Consider the following 22,458-nt stretch of genomic DNA (forward strand, 5'->3'; position numbering starts at 1 on the left):
ATGGCCTCCTGGCCAGGCCCAGGGCACGAGACCTCAGGGCTGGCAGGAGAATCACCCAGACTTTCTTGGTTCTCTGGCCTCCCTCCTGAGGCACTGGTGTCCAGACTGGGCCCTGGGCTCCAACCCCAGGGCATGTGGAGGAAGCTGGTAGCACAGGGTCCAACAGGCTGGACCAGTTAGGTTCGAGGGAGAGGGACAAAGGCTCTACCCCACCCACCTCCAGCTCCTTGTACCCCTGTCTCCCTGCAGAGCCACCCCTTGGTTCCCACTGTGAACCTCAAAACCCCTCCTGGACCTTCCTGCTCTGGGAATCTCTGACCAACCACCAAGACTGAAAAACTTCATCTGGGTTCTCGTCTAGCTTGGCAAGCCCGGCGGGCTGCATCCCTTGATGCATATTTAATAAAAAGCAAACACACAGCCTACAGTCGACCCCCAGGCTGTAAGGAACACACTCTTATTATTTCACATCATAAACCACCCCAAAGTTTGCTGGAAACTGATTTTATTAATAATAAGTCACATGATACAAAAGAATAAGAATATTCAAAAGGCATTTAGTAAAATACTGCTTTGTCCCAAAGAGCAGGCAGAAAAGGTTAAGGCACAATGGATGCTTAGAGAAAAGGAAAAAGAGGCTGAAGAGTCAACAAGTAATCTGTGTACATACACACACACACACCCTCAGGCCCCTCAACCCACCAGACAAGAATTCACCTGGCATCAAAACACTGAGTGGGATGACAGAGCCAGACGGCTGGGAGCCAGTGAGGTTGAGGGACTCCAGGAGAGACGGGACATCCTCTGGCTGGGACACTCCAGAAGACTGGAGACACCTATTTATTATGACAAAAAACAAAGTCCCTGCTGCCAGAAGGCAAGCCCACCTCAAAACATCTGGAGTGTTCAAGGGTCACCAGAGGGAGGAGGAGGTGAGGGAACTTGACATCTGGAGACAAGAGGTTCGCATTTCCTCTCCCACATTCCCCGCTGGGAAGGAAAGACAAAGCAAAGCCTGTGCTGAGCTGGCCCTGCCTCTCTCTTGCGGAAAGTCCCTGGAAGTGCCCACAAGAGCCAGGGACCCACCATGGAGGAGCCTGAGGGCTGGCAGGCCCTCTTCCAGGCCAGCTCTTCTGGGAAGAGGAGGAGGGTGCAGCTGGGGAAGAGCCACACCCCCGCCACATCCAGCGTCCCTACAAGGTCCCAGGGAAAAGAGAAGACCACTCCTGTCACTCACTCATGCCTGGGCCGGCCCCCAGGGTCAGGCCAGGCGAAACCCTGGTGCCATCTGGGAAGGAGAGTCAGCAGCTCCGAGGTCAGTAGGGGCATTCTCTTGAGTTGCCCCAGAGGTCACAGGCTTCATGGAACCAAAGCAGGTGAAAAAAGATCAAAACTAAAACCTGAAGGCCAAAGGGGCTTGGGATCTTCTCAGGGTATGGAGTATGGATCTGGTGGGTTTGCTGGCCCAAGGGACAGCCACCACCCAGCACAGTGATATTACCAAAGATTAACAAGCATACTTTCCTTCTGGACAGAATCTCTCCTGCCTGCAAGAGAGGCCTGAGTGAGGGGCATGGGAGGCCCTCCAGATCCAGCCAGCAAGGGAGGGCTTGGTGGGGGCTCGCCTTCTCTGTTTCTCGTGTGGTTCAACCCTTCCTGCTCCCTACAGGGCCACGTCCCAGCCTGCCGGCATGGGCTGGAATGCAGCAGAAGGAATGTGGGGACGTGGTCACCAGAGTCCCAGGAAAAGACCAAAGACACACTATTCCTGAGTGTCCTGAGCCCTGTTCCTCAGCCACCTGCAGCCACTGGGGACTTCTAAGCAGGGGATACTGTCCATCTTGAGAGGGGCACAAAGGTGAGTCCCTGGGTGGCAGGAGCCAAGTCAGACAGGTCCTGAGACAGCAGTGGGGCGCAGAGTCCAGGGGGAAGGCAGGCAGGCTGTAAGAGGGACTGGCGGCAGCCCCCAGCCAGCGCTGCACAGCCCAGCCCGGGTAGTGCCCCAGGCACAGAGGTCACCTCTCCACACACCGAGGCATCCTTCCCCCGCAACACTCCCCACTAGGGAGGATGGTGCTGGGCCAGGGCCGGGGCTTCCCCTGTGCCCTCCTGCCTGGCACAGCTGCCCTCAGCCCTGCTCCAGGCTGTCTGTGGGCCGCACCACGGTGTAGCTCCCCTGGCTCAGGGAGAGCTGTCGGCTGAAGAAGGACGTGGTGCGCTTGGGTTTCACCCGTTTGATCTGCTCGCCTGTCAGGGAACAAGAGTGATGCACTGAGGGGAGGGCCCCCCACGAGGGACCAGCCCCAGCAGGAGCTGCCCCCTCCACTCCTGACAACTTTGTGAGCCTCAGTCCCCTCTCCAAGTCTTCCACCAGTGACAGGATGGGTGTGGCATGTGGCCAGCCTCCCAAATCGGAGGTGGTCAGGGTCTGTGTTTGATACTGGGCCTACCGCAGTGTCTAAATCTGTTCAGGAAGAGCCCACAGAGGTACAAACTTCCAGCTATAAAATGACTCACGGGGATGTAACATACAGCACTGGGAACGTGGTCGATAATATTGCAGTAACCCTGGATGGTGACAGATGGTAGCCAGATATCCTGGCGATCATTTTGTAACATATAAAAATATTGAATCACTAAGTTGATGTGTCCAATCACTATATATATTACAATGTGTAAGATATTGTGTGTCAACTATAATTCAATTAAAAAAAAAAAAGAGCAGACTGAAACCACAAAAATACCTGTAACATGGACTACTGGCTAAAGGTGAGCCTCAATGAGGTAAAAAGAGTTCTTTTGAGTTAAAATTTCAAGCCACGTGATCAAGGTCAACATCAACAGTCATAAATCATGTTGATAATGCACCTCTGATATGAGGTGATAAAAATGGAAGTTTACTTCTGTGACCTTCCTCCCAAAGACCCACAGTCCCATCTAATAATGAGAAAAATGTTAAGACAAATTCCAATAAAGGGGCATCCTACAATACCCTGGGCCAGTGTTCCTCAAGGCTGTCAAGATCGTCGAAAACAAGGAAAGTCTGAGAAACTGTCACAGCCAGGAGGAGCCTAAGGAGACAGGACAACTGCATGTAGTGTGGTGTCCTGGATGGGACCCTGGGACTGGAAATGGATGTTTGGTTAAAACTAAGGATGTTAGTTAATAACACTGTGTCATATTGGTTCATTAATTATAACAAGTATACCATATTAATGTAAGATGTTAATTTAAAAAAGCTACAAAAGAAAAACAGGCAACAGAAAAGAACAGTAACACATGAAGAAACTGTAAGTGATCAAGCATGTAAAAATGGTCCAGCTTCACCGGTATCCAAACACCAACTGAAACAAGTTCTCTCTCATCGTGGGTGAGGGTGCGGAAGGCAAGTACCTCCTTCTCTCCTGGGAGGGGTAGGGTGGGCACACCCTTTGACCCAGCAACCCCATTTCTAGGGATTTATTTGGAGGAAACAGTTCAGATTCCAGGGAGGGATTTAGAGACAGGTATGTTGTTTGTAGTAGCTGAGAACTAGAAGCACAATGGCCTTGAACAATGAGGGGGTTGGGGCGCCAACCCTCTGCGCAGTCAAAAATCTGTGAATAACTTATGGTTGGCCCTCCACGTGCGCGGGGTTCCTCTGCGTCTGAAGATCGGGTAGTACTACAGTGTTTACTGTCGAAAAAGGTCTGCAGATAAGCGGGTCCGCACAGTTCAAACTGGTGCTGTTCAAGGGTGAACTGTAACCATAACGTCCAACAACAGGGGGTCGGGGAATTGGGACTGAGCTCAAGGAAGATGGCAATGCTGGAAACAAGTATGTCAGAGAAAGACCATTTCGCTTTTTCTGATTATAAAAATGACGTGCTTGATGTAAAAAATTTAAAGGCTACAAAGAAGCACAAAGGAAAAAAGTAAAAGTTACAGCATCTGTCCCCACACGGGGTCTCTCCCTGCTTGTGGACGCAGTCCCACGCTGCTGTCCTATTACCTGATTTTTCTACTTGGTGTTACTTTGTGAACATTTTGCTGTTTGGAAAAAAACTTTTTTTTAAAATTTTGGAATAATTCTAGATTCACAGTGAAGTTGCAAAGATAATACAAGGAGTTCCTGTGTATCCCCATGAGCTTCTCCTATGTTAGCATTGTCTGTGACCACAGTCCGTTTGTCACAGCTAAGGAATGAACACTGGTTCGGCTTTATTAACTAAGCTGCAGACTTTGGGATTTCACCTTTTCATCCACATGTCTGCCATCTGTTCTGGGACCTGACCCAAGACACCACACTGCATGAGGGTGTGGCAGCTTAACCAGCTGCACTGATTCCACAGGGTGTGGGCCTGTACCCACACAACAGTCATGGGTAGTTTCTCGTTTTTCACACCTGGACACATCTGTGGATGCGGCAGTGAGAAGGGACAGAAAACGGCTCTTACTACTGGGACCCCAAAGGCCTCCAACTCTCCTATCACAGAGCTCAGAAGATGTGACACTCGCACCCAGCCCACAGCCTCTCAGCCTCTCAGCCAGGTCCTGTCAGCTGGAGGTTAAACCACCAGGCCTGTAATTGCTGCTACCTCCCGACCCTCTGGAGCTCCCCGTGGCGTGTGGGTGTGCATGGAGATGCGTGTGTAATCACAAAGGGGTCACTCACCCTCCTCCACGTAGTCGATGGTGGAGAGATGCTGGATCCGACTGCACACCACGCTGCCCTGCCTCCGCAGCTGGGGGCGCTGAGTGGGGGGTGGGGAGGGGCCAGGGGCCGAGGTGGGGCCAGACGCGCTCTCTTGGGGGGCGGCGGGCTCCGTGGCAACCTGGTTCAGCTCGATGCAGTACTCAATGAGGCTGCTCATCAGTTCGGCCTGGGGAGGTGGAAGGGGCCGGCTTGAGGAGACCCGAGGGGTGAGCCACAGCCCAGGCCACCTCTCCGCACCTGCTGCAGAGCGAGATGAACGCGGCCCCCTCACCTGCCCTCTGAGGTGACTTCAGAAGTCAGACACGGGTGGGAAAGGAACATTCTAGTTAGAGGGCACAGGCCAAGCGGGGAGCAGGAGGGAGGGGAGGGCCCAGGCAGAGCTCTCTGTGCTGAAGGGACCACGTGCAGGGCTGAGAGAAGAACCTGCAGGAGGCCACAGAGGAGGGGGTGGTGAGGTCACCGGGGTGAGATGGGCAGCTCCCTCTGAGCACATTCTCTAAGTGACGCCTTCTCACCAGACTTGAAACATTATGCGTGCTGACATCAAAGGGGATGTGACTCAATGTCTGGGCACCACATGACAGGACGGCAGGGCAGGCACACCCACCAACAGAAAGCTGACAGCAGGGGGCGTCCCTGAGGCAGCACGTGTTCATTAGGTGCCTGCCCTGCTGCAGGCAGGGGACACAGCAGGGACAGAGGGGGACACAGTGCCTGCCTCGTGTCCCCAGGAAGAAAATCCACTGGGGAGCAGGGTCAGAGTCCAAGGGGGTGGCCGGCACCCACCCGCCCGAGTCTCTCCAGAGCAACATAACCCACCCTTGCGGAGGGGAGCGGGCAGGAAACGCGGGCCCAGGAGGGAGACCCAGCATCCTGGGCTCCACTCCTGCCCCCTCTCCTCTCCAAGGGAATGCCACCAAGCTGTAAGGGCCCGTGGGCGGCCAGCAGGCGGGCAGTTGGGCAGCTGGTGGGGACGAGCCCTGAGCTACAGGCACAACGGGGAAGCCCTCTGAGTTCCGCTAACACCATCTCATGCTTCTGAGGTTCGGGGAGGCTTGTACCTTAACTGCATTTATCCATTCAGGATAAAACTCAGCAAACCAGAAATAGAAGGGAACTCCCTTAACCTGATGAAGGGCATCTATGAAAAATGCACAGCTAACACCACATTTAGAGCAAGACTGAATGAACACTTTTCCCTCACGTCAAAGATATCTGCTCACACCTACTCACCACTGTACGGGGTTCAGAAGGGACAATGTCAGGCAAGATACAGACTGGAAAGTTAGAATGCACCTGTCTCTATTTGGAGACAACGTAGCTGTCCACAGAGAAAATCCCAAAGAATCCGCAAAAAACTACTAGAACTAGTGGGTTTAACAGGGTTACAGAAGATAAGGATATATGAATAACAAAATCAACTGCATTTCTATATACCACAGCGAACAACTGAAAATGGAAATTAAAAATAGTACCATCTCTGGTAGCACCTCCCCCCCAAAAAGAAGGGATAAATGCAATAAAAGATGTACAAGATTTGTATGCTGAAAACCACAAAATGTTAGTGAAAGAAATCAAAGAGAAATAAAATGGAGATAACAAATAAATGGAAGGGAAGACTTAAAACCATCTCTTCAAAAGACAATTTTAAGAAAATAGAAAGTAAAGTTACAGACTGAAAGAAACCATTTGCAAAAACACATATTTGATAAGAGATTGGTATGCAGAATGTATAATGAACTCTCACAGCTCTGTAAGAAAACAAATAACCCAATTAAAAAATTGGACAAATGATTTGAACAGACATTCCATCAAAGAAGACCTATGGGTAGTAAATAAACATACAGAAGGATGATCAACACCATCAGTCATTATGAAAATGCAAATTGAAGCCACCACGACCTAGCATTACCATGCAGTTATAGAATGGCAAACAAACAAAAACTGACAAGACCAGTGCTGGGCGAGGATGCAGAGCAACTGGAACTCTCGGTCACTGCTGGTGGGATGGCAAAACGGTTCAGTCACTCTGGAAAACTGTGTGGTAGTTTCTAGAAAAGCTGATCATATGTTTATCAGACAGTCCAGCAATCCCACTCCTAGGTGTTTACACAAGAGAAATGAAGGCATGTGCCCACATGATAGATAAATGTTTAGAGCACCTTTATTCACAAATGGGAAACAACCCAAGCATGCTTCAGTGGGAGAAGAGCTGACCTGTAGTGCAGCCACACCATGGAACACTAGTCAACAATCAAAAGAACAAGCCGTCATACCATGAAATGTGGATGAATCTCAGACGCCCGAATCTTAGTGAAAGAGGTCAGGCTGAAAAGGCTGCATACAGTATATACGCTGTAGGGCTGGACCAGTATCTATTTATCTACGCAACACTTGACGGACTTTTGGGTTGTTTCCAATTCTTTGCTCACGACAAACGAAGCTACTATGAACATCTGAGTAGACGTCTGTGTGTAGACATATGTCTCCATTTCTCTTGGGTAAATATGATAAATGTGTTTACATGACATTCTGGAGTAAGCAAAACTCTAGGGATAGCTCGGGGGAGATATTAAGTAGTAGGTGAAGAGATGAACCTGAAGCCAGAAGAGACATGTACAAAACAATAAAAAAAAAAAAAAAAGAAGATAACCCCAAAGAAAAATTGGCAAGATTTCAATTTCAAAGACCAGGATATCCACACAGCACATACATACATAAAAGGGCTCTACCTCATTAGTCGGGAGGGGGAAATGCCAATTAAAACACACAGAGATTTGAGGGTGATGGAAATAATGCCAGTAAAAAAACGGGCAAAAGATGTGAACAGACATTTCGCCTCTAGGAAGATACATGGTGGCACATAAGCGGCTCCAAAGCTTGCCGTGGTGGCGGTCGTTAGGAAGGTGCATGAATGTGTCAACACTCACTCTTGGGGGAGGGTGTAGCTCAGTGGCAGAGTGTGTGTGTAGCATGCATGAAGTCCTGGGTTCAATCCCCAGTACCTCCATCAAAAAATAATTAAATATACCTAATTACTCCCACCAAAAAATAAAATTAAAATGCAGCAAAAAACCAAAAAGAAAACAAAAAAACTCACTCTTAAAATGGTTTCATTTTATCATAAATTATACCTCTTAAAGTTGACAACAAGCGCCCTGGTGCAAACTGGCAGCAGCCTAGCCACGCCTGCCCGTGACCCAGCCAGTCCGTTCCTGGGTAGGGACCCAGACGTGGGCACAGGGGACATGCAGGATACCGATCACGCAGCATCGTCTGCCAGAGTCCTGAACTGGAGACCCAAGTGCCCGTCAGCAGTCAGCAATGAGTGCAAACGCCAAGACTGGCAAATTCACGGCAGTAACACCAGAGAGCCGTGTGAAAGCTCAAAGGGCTGCCACCCACAGTGGGGACAGAGCTCAGAGACACAGGGCTGAGCGGAGAAACCGGACGGAACAGAACATGCTGTGCAGAACCACTGGAACCGCTGCTGTAAGGCTCCAAACCCGGCAGAAGGGCTCTGGGTGACACAAGTCAGGATGGGGGCGCCCTTGGCGGGACACAGGGCTGGGAGGGGCTTGAAGAGTCTTTCTTAATCTGAAGGGTGCTATGTTGGTTTCTTTGGGGGAAATTCGTTGAGCTATATGCTTAGGATTTGGGCACTTTCCTGAATGTATAATTCAATAAAAAGTTAACTTTAACAAGAGGTCTAGACTAGTGATGTAAAACTTATGAAGTCACCAGCATGAAAGTGGGGACAGCCCATCAGTCAAAGCCCAGAGGAAAGGAAGTGCTAGGACAGGAGAGAACCCCCTGGGGAGGCCGGGGAAGGAGGCCCAGCGGCGGGGGGTGGGGGGGGCAGGAGGAGTCACTGCAGGGCCAGGAGAGGGGTGTGCAGGAAGCTACAGAGGAGACAGGACAGGCACCTCTGCGCTGGGTGGCAGAGCCCCAGGGGTTTGGGTTGGAGCAGCAGGTGTAGGGCTGGGGAGGGAGGCAGGAGAGAGCAAAGGACGAAGTGTGGCCACGGAGGGTATAGGGGCCAAGGTGGTAGCAGAAGGGGATGGGTGCTTTCACAGGGAGTCCCTGGAGTGCATCTGCCTGCTCAGTGAGAGGGGGTGGGGGTGGAGGCTCGGGTGGGAAGGTGGGGTGCTGAAGGGAAGGAGGGCGGAACAAAGGCACAAGGGGCCTCACCCCTTCCATGCCTGCTCATCACTGGGAGCCAGTGCAGGCTGGTCTCACAGCACTGGCGCCCCTCCACCAGCCACTGTCCCACCTCCTGACCAGGCCTTCCAAACTCGCAGGGGTGGTTCCCGGTCAGCAGGAGTCAGGTCCCAGGTCCCAGGCCCTCAGCAGCCCTCTCACCTCCTTGCCAGCCAGCCTGGAGCCTCCAATAGTCTAGGACTCCCTGAGCCCACCCTCCCCCTCCCTCACCCCAACCCCCAGTGCAGCCAACACCCACACTACCTGCTTGGAATAGATCTTGAGAAGCTTGTTGACCGGTGTGCCCTCATTGTCCCCATCGAACTCCAGCCACAGGACAGACTCCTCCTCCTCAGGGGAGGTGTGGTCCCACGACAGCTCCTGGAAGCGCAGGCCCAGCAGGACATGCTGACCAGAGAGAGAGACAGAGCTTGGACTCCCCTGGGCAGAGGCCTGCTCCCTGCGGGCATCACAGAGAAGGGACACCTGGCCAGGCTATTTACCTTCAAGGCTGAGCCTAAATTCATGTGTGAGTTTCTCTTGGGAGAGGAATCCCTGCTTCATTCAGACCCTTAAAGGGGGCTATGGTCCAGGGAGGCTGAGAACCCCTGACCCATAGCACTTCTCACCAGTGAGTCAAGCCCCTGACAGCTGGGGCAGTGACGGGGGAAGAGGCACGTAGGGAGCAGAGACCTTTCCCCTGAGATCAGCTGGGTAGCATCTCAGCAGGAGGCCAAGGTGAGCCCAGTATGTTGGGGTATGGCTGCCCAGGAAGGGCTGGGATCCCTCTCTGGGACCAGAAGTCTCCCCAAAGTTTTCTGCTGGCTTAGGAGGGACTCCTGCCTGGGTGCAGAGAAGCTGCCCCGCAGGGTAGGCTGCTGACACCACTTCCACACAGCTGATTGAGACAGCCAGCGCCAAGTACAGGAGGAGGAGGCGCAGGACTCAGACAGCCAGGAGGGCACCTGGTTGTGGGGCTTCTGGAAAACCACCAGCTAGTCTCCAGCCACTGGTTGGCCGAGGCAGCCAGGCCCTGCCAGATTCCCTCTACTAGTTGCAGCCTCCCCCTGTCCTGGCCACCCTCCTGCCTAGCACGCTGGGCAGAAAGGATGACACACAGCAGACCCAGGGAAGCCCCCAAGATGACAAGTGGAAGCCGCAGGGACATAGGAGGGAGGGAGGCCAGACAGACCACCCACCCTGCCCCAAGGCCAACCACAGGCCTGAGGGAGCCAGGAAGGCCTGGGTAAGAATCCCACTCCCTTCCTCTCCACTGAGCCCCTCTCCCCCACTCCAGGTCCCAACCTGGAGGAGCTGGAGGTACCTTCTCCCTGCTGTCGATGACATGCACGCCCTCCAGACTGATGGCCACAGACACTGGCTTTCGACCACCCCGGTGCAAAAAGCCCTGGGCCGGCTTGTCAATCTCACCGTGGAAGAAGGCACACCTAGGGAGGGAGACTGGTGTTAGCCTGTCCCCTCCAGCACGAAGAACAGATGGCCCAGGTTCACCCTGCAGTGAATGCTCTGGCCAGGCCCTGTCCCAGGCACTGAGAAGCTTAAGTTGTTTGAGTCACTGACGGTTAAGTGGAAACCCACGCCAGGGGACAGAGAAACTGAGGGAGGCTTTGTGGAGATGGTGGCATCTGAGCTGATCAGCGGGATGGCAGGGTTTGAACAGGCAGGAGGAAGAATGGGTGGCAGAGGACGGTGGGAACTGCGGGCAGAGGGAAAAGCATGAACAGGTGTGGGACAGAGCAAGTCATGTTCGGGGAACGGCTAGGAGCCCACGGACTCAGGGGCTGAGGCTGCTGGAGGCTGTGAGAGCCCCACTGTCCCCCAGGAGCTGCCCAGGCAGAGAAGCACTTGACATGGAGAAGGAGAAAGCGTACAGCGGCCCTGGAACGTCCCCCCACTGAGCTGCCACCCTCTCCCTCCTGCCCCGCCACATCCTCTTCCACGCCTCCCGCGGCCCGGGCCCCTCGCCCCCTTGCACTTGGCTAAGCCAGAGCCCTCGTTAAATCCTGCAGGCCCAAGGATGGGACTGAAACCAGCATGCCCCACCTTCAGTTCCTAAGAGCAGCAGTCCCCCTCCGGGGAGGCTCCCACAGGCTCAGGGCTGGGACTCCCACTCCACTGAGGAGACCGAAGCAACAGAAGAACGGCCACTCCCTGCCCTCACATCAGTTTTTGACTCTACTGGATCCTGGCTGTCCGCACACTCGCACCTCGTCTGCCACAGAAACCAGAGGCCTCGTGCCGCCCGCAGCCACGCCGCTGCTCCTCCCTGGGCTCCATCTTACAGCACAGCTCCCTCAACAAGCTGGTGGCACCCACTGTCTCCGACCCTCTTTCTCTCTCCTTCACCCACTGCCACCTCCATGATTCTGGAGCCAAGGTCAACTATCAGCCACACAGGACATGTTAAACTGGACCTTGAAACAGCAGCTCCTGAGGCTTGGTCACTCCCTCCTGCTCAACACCTCCCTTTGCTGGGCTGGTAGAGACCCTCTGGCCTTGCTGGCTGGGGTCCTGCTCTGTCTGGTCCACACTCACCTTCTTGGTCATCTCTCGGGGCTCCTAGTTTCAAACAGCACCCACATGCTAATGACTCACCAGCTACCCAACTCCAGACTCAGAAACCCACCTGGAATTACCACCTGGGTATCTGGCGAATGTCTCAAAATCCTCACATCCAAGGACAAGCCCTGGATCTTCCCCAACCTGCTCCACCGCACTGCTGGTCTCGGCTGATGCCAACGCCACCCTCCAGCTGCTCGGGCTGGAAACGCGGAGTCCTCTCCGCCTGCTCTCCTCCAGTTCTTCTACCACACATCTAGCAAGCTCCTTCCACTCCCCCCTCAACAGCCCTGGAATCTGACCTTGTCTCCCCTCCTGCGTTACCGCCACCAGGCTGAGCCACAGCATCGTTTGGAGTATTGTCACTGTCCTCACGGGTCGGTCCTCTACTTCTATTGCTGTCTCTCTTGCCGCTAGAATGGCGGCTTCAGGGGCAGGGATGAGTCTCTTTTGCTCATCGAGGTGTCTCCGGCACCTAGAGTGCTGGCACATAGTAGGTACACAAGAGCTACTGGCTAGATGTGCCTGCATGAGTGAGCGAGCTCACCAAAGGGGGGGTCCATGGACCACATGGCCATGGCAGGAGGAAAGAGAAGACCTGTGAGGGTTCCTGGCCCGTGACAGGGGAGGGGAAGATGAGCGTCTGGCTTGGGACCTGCGGGGCCAGAGGAGCTGGCATCTAGACACACCTTGCGTGAGGACAGAGCCCAGCGGGAGGCAGGCGAAGGGGAGGGACTGGGCACCTGGGGCCGTGGTTGCAGCCGGGGAGCTGCTCACCCGTAGAAGGGCAGCTCGTGGCACTTGAGGAGGTAGGCGCGGTAGTAGGGGCTCAGGGAGGCCTCGGGCTCGCTGTCCCCACTGGCCGCTTCCTTCACCTGGCGGTAGGCGTCCAGCAGGCCCTGCTCGCCCGTCCCAGCCTTGGCGCCCCGGCCCCGGAGGGCGGCGAGGAGCCCGTGGCCCCGCTTACATAGGTGGGCGGGGAGGAAGGAGTCCAGCTTCTCCCTGTGGAGGAAGGAATGTGGGTGCCTGGCATGAGGACGGGCCCATGCCTGTGGGCTGGCCGGAGGTGTCCAGGTCTCCAGGGCACGGAAAGGGCAGGGGAAGCCCTGGGCATCCCAGCAATGTGCCTGGTCGGCAAGAGGCCTGAAGTCAGGAGACCGAGAGGAGAGCCAAAACCAGGCCCACCCCAGAACCAGTCTGACTGGAGGGTTTCAGAGCAACATTCATGTCCGAGTCAGGAAAGTTTGGATTTCCGAACTAGTGGAGATGTCACAACCAAAAACTGGTACAAGTGACCTAGAGCTATCAAAGCTTTGTTCTGCCAAACAGGGATATAAAGCCCCACCAACCACCAACCCATCAGCCCAGGTTCACGAAGAAATGAGCATTTTCAATCACATACACACAGGGTAGTAAAGAACCTTGGTGTGACCACACTGTTTCTCCTCTCAGGCAGCCCAGTGACTACATGGCCATGCACCAGCCCTTCCAGGTGAACCGCAGCTGGAGTCTAGTCTACAAGCCATGAGCGCCCTCTCCAAGCCTCAGTTTCTCCACGTGTAAAATAAGGACACGAATCCCTACTCACGTGGAAGGGCACTAGTATGTGCCCGGTAGGTATGTGGCGGGTGCCAAGCAAATACCACCGAGCTTGTCATTTTCACCGAAGAATGGAGGGGTCCCTGCTGGGGCTTCTGGAGGACCAACACCTCAGGTGGAGGGGAGACGTGGCCAGCCCTGTGGCAGGACTGATGCAGGGAAGGAGCCTGTGCTGGCCCGGAGAGGCCCAGCCACAGGGCAGCACAAGGAGGGGCACACAGGGGTGCCCTGGACATTTTCATCATTTGTCCTCCACACCCCTGCTTCCAGCAACAGCTCCCAATCGTCATTTGGAAATCCCACCTTCCCACTCCAGTCCATGGGGTCCTTGCAGGCTCACGGCCCGAGGCCTCAGCCAATCAGCACCCTGGCCACTCTGCCTCCTTTGGGTGGACCTGGGCCCAGCCACTAGTGGTTAGATGAGTCTCAGGACTCTGGTCACATGAGAGATGAGGCCTCTCCTTACCAACGGGCAAATATTGTGGCCACCGCGAGGCCAGAGCCTGCCTACGTGCGAGCTGGCCCAGAGGACACAGGGTCTGGGGAGGGACCCAACACAACCACCCCACACTTGTTCATTACTTGACAAAATCCCTCAAATCCAAACAGTCTGAGCTGGGTTTGCTTTACTTGCAATAGGAACAGGTATGCCCATCACAAGAGCCAGGATTTCTACAGCCGCCAGCCTCACACCAGCTCAGCTGGGAGCCCTCAGGCTCCCAAGCCCAGGATGGTGACTTGTCAGTCACCCAGCACAAGGCCCTGTCTCTGCGCAGCCTTTCCCCCAACACACCTGCACCTGGGAGGGATGGTGGGGGAGCCCTGGGTCCAGAAACAGGCTGTGCTGAGAGTTCATCTTCTTTGGAATTACCGCTAAGCCTCTGGATCATCGTCCGTGGAGGTCAGAGAAGGGCCTGGTCTGCTTCCAGAGCAGACTCAATCATCACGACTCCAGGTTCTGCCAATCCACACAGCAAAGAGCACGGCTTCTCGAGAGAGGGTGTGGGAAGCGCAAAGCCGGCATGCTGGAGCATCCGGGAAATGGGGCCTTGTCCCTGGAGTTCGGGACTAAGCTAGACTATCACTGGCGACTGGGAGTTCGTATTTGCTCAGTCCCTGGCTGTGACCCCCAAAAGAACAAGCCTAACTGCCTCTTAACCTCAGGCAGAGGCTGGGGATCCATGCTCACGCACAACGGGGGGTCCTTTCACAGGTGTCACTTCACCCCTCTTCCACTGCCCAGGCCCCTCAGCCCAGAGCAGATGAGGAAAAGGAGATTCAGAGAGCTGGGGTGACTCACCCAAAGTCACACAGCATCAGGGCCAGCCCTGGGCTCAGGCCTCCTGACTCCAGAGCCTGGCAAGACTGCACGTAAATACGATTCTGGGGCAACCCTCCTCACCTCGGGCCCCTGCCTCAGGTCACGCTGACCCTCACCTCAGGGCACAGGCCGTGGGCTGGCCAGGCTGGTAGGGCCCGAGCTGCACACGGCACACCAGGGCGCCCAGGGCCTCGCAGTCCTCCACGTCGCACGGGTACCGAGCGGCCAGCACGTTGCCCTTGGCCTCCTCATAGAGCAGCCGCAGGACCTCCTCGTCACGGATCTGCGGGCCGGTGTGGCAGGGAGGGGCTGCTCAGCTGAGTCGGGCACCAGTGTCCAGGGGCCAAGGGAGGAGGGAGGCTGGACACAGGGCACTAGACCTGGTGGTACTGCCTGGGGCTCACTCCTCACCTGGAGCTCCCTCCGTTTTGGGAAAAACACATTCCTTCGGAACTGCAGGGAGGGCTCATCTGGGGAGAGAGGAGGGAATCACTGCCTGGCCACCCCGTGCAGCCGGCTCTGCCTTCTCCCTGGACCGGCCCAGTCTCCAGTCCCCAAGCCTCCTCATCATGACTCAGAAAATCCGAGGGCTATCCAGAGGCTGGGAGTCCTGACCTATCTCCATGTGCTCGCTGCCTCCCCAGCCCATCTTCTCCTGGGCTCCCCTAAGGGATCACTTCCTCCCCTGGGGGAGATGCCGGGTCTGCTCCTCAGCCAGGGCAGCTCCACCTGCCAAGGGAGGCCTGGCTGGGCTGGGAGTCCACACTCTAGACCGCAGTGGGCCCTGGAGACAGGGACGCACAGGTGGCAGCACTGACCCATGGCCACGTCGTCGTCCGGAGCGTCAGTAAATCGCAGCAGCAGTTCTGGCCACTGGCGGCCCAGCTTGTAGGGCTGGTGCTTGGGCTTCAGCTGCACCTCTGAGGGAAGAGACAGGAAGTGGCCATGAAGCCCCTGACCAGTGCAAATGCCGCCCGCTGACGGCAGCAGCGACCACGGCAGCTGTAGCCAATGTTAGTTGAAGGAGGTCCGAAGCATTCGGACTACTTCAAATGGTTAATGGCATTTGCCCTGCAAGAACCTTACCCTCATTTCATCCACAGGGAAAAACAAGGCTCAGAGAGGTTAAGGTGCTTGTCCAAAGTCACACAGCAAGTGAAAGGGGGTCAGGGTCGAGACAGAGCCAGCCTCTGACTATCCGCTACAGTGCCCAGGTGGGCTGGAGCTGAGAGGCTGTGACAGATGGAAGGTGCTGGGGGTTGCGGCACAGATGGTCCCAGTACTGCATTAGGAAGTAGAGCCCAAAGCTGGTTACTGAGGCTCAAAGGCCCAAGGGACTGTTCACCCCTTCTTCTGGCATTGCCTGGGCCTCTCCCTTTACAGCCCCCACCCCAGCATCTCCCCTGGGGACTCCAGCTGACCTCCAAGCTCTCTGCCTCCATGGCCTCCAGGCCCCATGCCATCCGGCTGCTTCATTGTATTTCCTTCTCACTCCCTCTCCCACTCTGCTCCTGCCATGCCAGTCCTCTTCAATTGCTTGAACAGTCCCTGCTAGTTTGTGCCTCAGTGCCTTTGCACAGGCAGTTACTCCTGCCTCCAACAGCCTTCCCCCAGATCCTCATATGGCTGCTAGCTTCAGGGATCACATTCCCCAGACCCCTAGCTAAGGCAGCCCCTTCCTGTCACTTATCCCACCAACTGCACCCTCTTTTTGGTTGCCGTTACAGCGTTTAACACTATCTGATGTCACCTGTCTCGGCCCCCACTAGACAGTGAAAGCCAGGACTGAGTGCACCACTTGCAGCCCCTCGTCTCTGGGCTGTCAGCCAGCCCCAGACTCAACACCCTAGGCCAGGAACGAGAAAGTGGTTTCATCTCAAGGGCCAGTGACCCTGGTCTTTGAGAGTCTGAGATGACTCTCAAAGCCCATCAGGTGATGAATGAGGATAACTGCTGGGGGTGCAGGAGGAGGGAAGGCAATATCCACGCCTTGTACCAGCTACACCTACCCCCTTACCCCTGCCCATCAGGTGATGAATGAGGATAACTGCTGGGGGTGCAGGAGGAGGGAAGGCAATATCCACGCCTTGTACCAGCTACACATACCCCCTTACCCCTGCCATCAGAGGGACAAGCCCTTCGTCCTGCCAGCCTGATGCCAATGGTCCTCATCTCTGTTCTTTGAGCTTCCATTTGGACCCTGACTTTAGCCCAAAACAGTAGCCACAGCCTCCAAACTGGCCTTCCTCCCTGCCTATTGCCTCTTCCATCCAACCCCGGCATTCATCTTCCTCACACCCCTTTCTTCCATCATTTTTCTGATCCCAGTAGTCCTCATTTCTAACCAAGATCCTTGGCCACCATCTGCCACCCTCCTTGCCTAACCACTCCCAGGAGGGGACACTGCCGTTTGTGCGCTCTCTCTATCTGGACACTCACAGGACTCCAGGGTCGGGAGGCTGTGAGGATCACCCACTTTACAGATGGGAAAACAAAGCCCAAAAAGGGACAGTGCCTGAGGCCACCAGAATCAGTGGTTCCACCTGCCAAGTCTCCCGACTTTCGTACCACACTAGACCTCGAGTCCTCTGAGGGCAGGGACAATAGTCTCGTTCCCCACCAGACCCCTAGCATCTGGATCTCTGCCCAGCACAAGGCGGGGGTGCTCTGCACATACTGGTGAGATGAATGAGGTAACTGGCTAGCTGGGACCCCTGGGACACTGTAGGGGAGGCGGGTGTGGGACAAGTGTTCCTTCCTTCTGCCAATGGCCCAGCCCCAACCAGCCTTAAACCCTGGGTCCCAGCAGCTTAGAGGACTCCTGTTGTCAGGACGGGATTACGCTGACCCTGCAGTCCCACACTTCCAGACGGGGCCTTCCTGCCTGGAGGCTGCCACCCAAACGAGACTGACAATCCTGGGAGCCCTGTTCCATGTAGAGCGACAATGGCACTGAGAAGGTCAAACTTTCCCAAACACCCAGCTTGAAGGGCGGCTCCAGCAGACGGTACCCCCTCCCTGCCTCACGGCCCCAGGGCATCTGTCACTGCTTCACCCACTCTGGGGGTGGTGTGGGGCCAAGAGTTCCAAGTCAAAGCTGAAGTGGCCTTTCAGCCTCCTGAACCCGGCCTGGGAACAAAGTGGGTGCTGACTCTGTGCTGGGGCCTCCTGGACAGTGCAGTGCCCCAGGGTGACCCACCGGCCACACAGGCAACCCATTCATGTTCTTACAAAGGGGGAGCAGGAATGTGACGAGTAGGGAGTGGGGGAAGAAACAAGCTGCCCAACTGCAAGGACAGGGAGCCTGAGGCAGGGCAGGGGCCGGACACATGAAACCACCCCACCCCACCTCACCCCCTCGGCCAGCTTTCCCAAGAACAAGCCAAGGGGCCCACAGTCCTGACCAACAGTCAGAAGGGGTAAGGAGGGGCAGCTGAGCTGGGTGGGGAGCGGCCAAAAGAGACCGGTCAGCAGGAAGCGGGTGGGAGAGAACAGCAGCTGGGCAGGAAGCTCCCACTGGTGGGTGGGGGTGGGGAGACGGGCAAGCCTCTCCCACCAGGCCAGCGACGCCCTTCTTGCCCTATTCCTCTATAAGGGAGGAGACTATTTAAGCTCAGAAGACATGCCTGGCCCCCGCACGAGCTGGGGCATCCTCTCCCCTGGCCCCTTCCCGTCCAAGCTAGCAAGCTAATGGCTCTGAGATCCCAGGGAGTACCTCGCCCTCCCTGTCCCCCAGGTCTGAGAGTCTGGAGACCCCCCTCCACTGCCTCGACTCCCATGCCACCCCTGCCTTGGGATCTCAGCCTGAAGGGGCATGGCAGGGCGATCACTGGCCAGAAACCAGCCAGGGCTGGAGGCGCCCTGCAGAGAAGTTGGGTTCCCACTTATCCTGCCCTCCCCACCCTCAGGGGAGGCTGCTTCCTGGGCCAGGTCCCACCTTCCTCCATGGCCCGATGGAGCAGGACACAGTTCAAAGAGGCTGGCTGGGGGCCACCCAAGCTGCCCTTCTGATCTTGGTCCTACTACTCACTGGTCCCACCACTCCAAACCTCAATTTCTTCATCTGAAAACCAGGCTGGGCCATGAGGATAAGGTAAAGTTCTGCTTGTAAAATGTCAGCTCAGGCTGTGGCACAGAACACGTGCTCAGTGAACGTGGTCCCCTTCCCTGCTCCTCCTGACGCTCAGGTCCAGGAGCACTGAGGCTGAGGGGCAGGCTCAGCCCCTCCTCTGTCTCACCAGAAAGAAAGGAGGTGGGAGCAGAGGGGCCAGGCACCCTCTCAGGTCTCTGGGTCCTGAAAGCCATGGATGGCTCCTGGACATACACAAGTCCCCCCTTTCCCTAATGTATAGTGGCCAGAGGTTCTGGTAGCTGTCCCCTCCTTCCCACTGGTCAGAGCCTTCCAACTCTCCGGCCTGGGCTTCTCACTGCTAAGCCTTACCCAGCAGCGGGGAGGCGAGCCAGAGGGCGAAGGCATCCAGGGCGATGTCCGAGAGCTGCAGGACCTCACGGACAGCACGATGCAGCTCGTGGGCACTGAGTGAGGGCAGGTTCTCCACAGCCAGGGGCACCATCTTGTCATCCGCCAGGTACACCAGCACATCAGCTGCTGCAGTGGAGGCCAGGCAGGGTCAGCTGGGCCCGCTGCCCAGGCACAGGCATGCCAACAAGGCACCCTCCACTACCCAACCCTACACCCCTTGGGGTGACCAAGGCTACATGCCAAAGGCAGAGCCCCAGCGTCCCCAAAGGATCCTGTGAAAAGTGCTGTCTGTTAGGACTTACTGGAGACCCTCAAATCACCCAGAAGCCCAGCAACTCTGGCCCAGGGAGCAGCCTAGCCCCACCTTAATCCCACAGGTTCAAATTAGGGCTGGCCACTGCCCCTCTACACAGTCCCTTGGCAGCCCCAAGGACTCTGGGGTGCTTCTCCCCTGAAGGAGAACATACCACAGGAGGGACTGAGGCAGAGACAGGCTGAACCTATCCTGAGGTCAGAAAAGTTAGTATATCAAGCAGGGAGTGGGGGAGGGCTAGTAATCCACTGTTATCCTTCGGTAGGCCGCTGTCTCTCTCTGGCCCAAGCTAACATGGGAACAGAGGATTCTCAAGGCCACCCTAGGGTAAAACAAGTTCCAGGGCTCAGCTTCCTTAGGACTCCTCAAGCTTCAGGACTCACACTATGGCCTTTCAGGACAGCCTTGAACAGGTAGGAGAAATACAACCCAGAAAGTTGAGTGTTCCATTGTGACAGCCTGTGGGGTGCCTGTCTGAAGCCTAGAGCCAAAGGGAGACCCTTGGAAGAGCAGCCAGATTCAAATCTCTTTCGCTGGACCTGCAGGTACAGGGGGGGAGCACTGAGCCTGGAGGTGGATATGCTCCGGTCCCAATCCGAGCCTGGCCTATCTAGTTGACTGACTTCAGCAAGTCAGTGTGTCAGCTGCCTCATATGCAGAGTAGGGCTAATACCCCTCCCCTCACAGAGTGGCTGTGAATCAAATGAGGTGAAGCCTATGAAAGGCAAAGGCATAGTTTATTATTCATATAAGTAAACGTGCTTTGGGGGATCCCTAGACTGTTCTGCTCTAAGAGCTACTTTCTTCAGAGATCATAAAATAATATCCAAGAGGCTGAAATTCAGATTCACTTTTCAGGCAGGGAAATCTGGGGCAGTGAAGTCTCCAGTATCCTGTGACTTAACCTCTCTAAGGCCCAGTTTCCTTCCTATAAAATGTAGATAATGATCCTTGTTTTCAAAAGGCCACTTAACAAACAAAGAAAGTGAATGTATCCTTTTTCATTCAGGAGATTTCTCTTGAATTTCATGGTTAGGTAAAATTTTACAAGTGAGGAAACAAGTTAGATTGAAGAAAAGTACTCAACTTGCAGTGACAGATCCCAGGTCCTGATTGACCTGTCATTTTTCCACACCTCAAAATACTTTGTTAACTAATAAATAAGATTCTCTTTAATCAAAGAGATGACAAGCCAGGGCCTCTTCCTTAGGGCTTGGGCCCTAGAAGGGAATGGCAAGGAAGGCACTGGGGACAGGGACTCACCTCGGGCTCCTACGGAAGACACACTGCTTCTATGGGATCGATCAGCGGGGGCAGGCTGCCCAGCATTGCCTTCTGTCCCGTCCATCTGTAGAGGGAAAGAGAAAAAGCAGTTACTGGAGGGTCCAGGGATCGGGGTGCTGGAGCCCTTCAAGCTCTCACTGAGGAAGGGAGGGGTCCCGAGTTGATCTATGAAGGTGAACAATCAGGGCTGGCAGCACTGGTGTGCATACTAGCGGGATGGGGGGCTGAAGGTTCTCAGCCTACTGGAGGTCGGGGCTGGAGGAGCGAGTAGGGCCGTGGTGGTCAGGAGAGGGGTCAAGCTCCGCTCGCTGGGATGCTCAGGCACCGCACGGCGCACCCCCGTCCCGGGTGGGGGCCCGTATAGGGCTTCGCGGCGCTCTCACCTCACAGGGACACAGTGCTTGCAGCCTCAGCCCAGGTTCCTGCCCTGACCCTGGCCCCGGGCTGCCGCTCCCGCCCCACAGCCAACCGGGACTACGGATCCTGCTCGGGTTCCAGCTCCGGGGTCTGCGACGCGGAAGCTGAGGCGGAGGAAGCGGGGCGCGCACGGCCACGCCTCCCCGGCCCGCGGGTGCCAATTGGAGCCCGGGACTGCCGCGCACGCGCGCTGCTTGGAGCCCGCGCACTTACGACTCCATCCCCGCGGGCCCGCGCATGACCGTGACGTCCTGGCCTCACGCCTCCCGCTTCTGGCTGCCGCATTACAAAACCGTCCAGCCACCTATCCGAGTGACTGGGGACGAGTGACCCAAATACACAGGCCCCAACTGTTGGCCTGCAACGGGGTGTGGCGAGGGTTCAAGGCAATCGGGGAGAGGGGCGCGAGCTCTGGCGTTCACACGCGTGTGACTTTGGGATGGTCCCCTCACCTGTGAAAGGGAGATGCTTCTTGGGGGCGTGTCAGGGATCCACACTGGGTTGGGCGCTAGGTGAAGGTGACGTAGGCAGCCGCCTGTACTGCAGGGCCTCGAGACCGAGAGGGGTGATGGGCTTTACGCGGTGATCAAGAGATATGGTGCCTGTCCGGACTCATCCTAGACAAGCCCCTTCCCCTCGAGGCCTCAGTTACCATCTGCAAAATGAGGAGGTTAGACTCGATGACCTCCAAAGATCCTCAAGTTATATGTCAGAATCCAGGCTAGGCACACTTATTCCAGGGAGCAGTCACATGAGCCTTCACTATCTTAGACACACAGCCCTGGACACCTTGCGGCATTCCCAGGCTGGGGAGAGGCGTTGGGGCCCCGAAGAGGCAGGTGTGAAACAGCTTATCCCCAGGGTCATGTCACCAACATGTCCTGGCAAGGCTAGCCTATGTGTGCCTGAGGGGTAGGTCTCAGGGAGAAAAACAGGTCCATGGGGTGCCTTCCTGAGCTAGAGGAGCCAGAGGTTGTTTGAAGTGACAATGGGCTGGGTGATCAGGAAGGTGGGGGAGGGGCGGGGCAGTGGACTCTCCCTGCCCCGATTCCCCAGCGTTGGAAGGCAGCTCCGGCTCCTAACCCAGTCCAAGTTTTCTCAGTATTTGAAACAGCTCTTTGCTTGCCCTCCAGGACCCACACTGCCCCATAATTGGCCCATTACAACATGTCTTTCTTCCTAGCAAGACCTAGGGACTCAAGGAAGCTCAGATGCGAGCAGTGGGAACAGACATCTCCCTCCAGGTTCCCCACTCTGGGACCAGGTGGGAGGCTTGGTGTCCTCCCTAAACCGGCAGCTGGCCCTGGGTCTCCAGTTCTCTCTCTCCATCTCCAAAGGGCCCCAAAGAACGTAAAGTTCCCCAAATACCCTCAGCCTGCCCCTCCAGATCTCATTGCTGCTTTTAAGTTTCCCATCAGATGCCCACATAAAGTGTTCAGGGGTCCTTGAGAGTCACGGCCCTGCCCTCAGGAAGTTTATGTTCTGGTTTCATTGGGCACTGGAGGGAAAGAGGAGAAAGAAACCCAGGAGAAATTCATATTTAAAGCTACATAATGTGTCAGAAT

The 22,458-nt window shown here is 55.7% G+C and overlaps 1 protein-coding gene across 1 annotated transcript; it reads right to left on the reverse strand.

The window, feature by feature from the left end:
- Positions 1-488: 488 nt before the first annotated feature.
- Positions 489-21,036, reverse strand: FRMD8 (FERM domain containing 8). Its single transcript, XM_074371761.1, has 11 exons — positions 20,860-21,036; positions 20,456-20,540; positions 18,838-19,005; positions 15,215-15,316; positions 14,808-14,866; positions 14,513-14,679; positions 12,254-12,478; positions 10,221-10,344; positions 9,161-9,304; positions 4,655-4,862; positions 489-2,247 (listed from the first exon to the last, which is right to left on the reverse strand). The coding sequence occupies exons 2-11, from the start codon at positions 20,538-20,540 to the stop codon at positions 2,129-2,131; spliced, it is 1,401 nt and encodes a 466-aa protein (XP_074227862.1). The 5' UTR covers positions 20,860-21,036; the 3' UTR covers positions 489-2,128.
- Positions 21,037-22,458: the final 1,422 nt, after the last annotated feature.

This window comes from Camelus bactrianus, chromosome 10 (assembly GCF_048773025.1).
Source record: "Camelus bactrianus isolate YW-2024 breed Bactrian camel chromosome 10, ASM4877302v1, whole genome shotgun sequence".
Taxonomy (NCBI): domain Eukaryota; kingdom Metazoa; phylum Chordata; class Mammalia; order Artiodactyla; family Camelidae; genus Camelus; species Camelus bactrianus.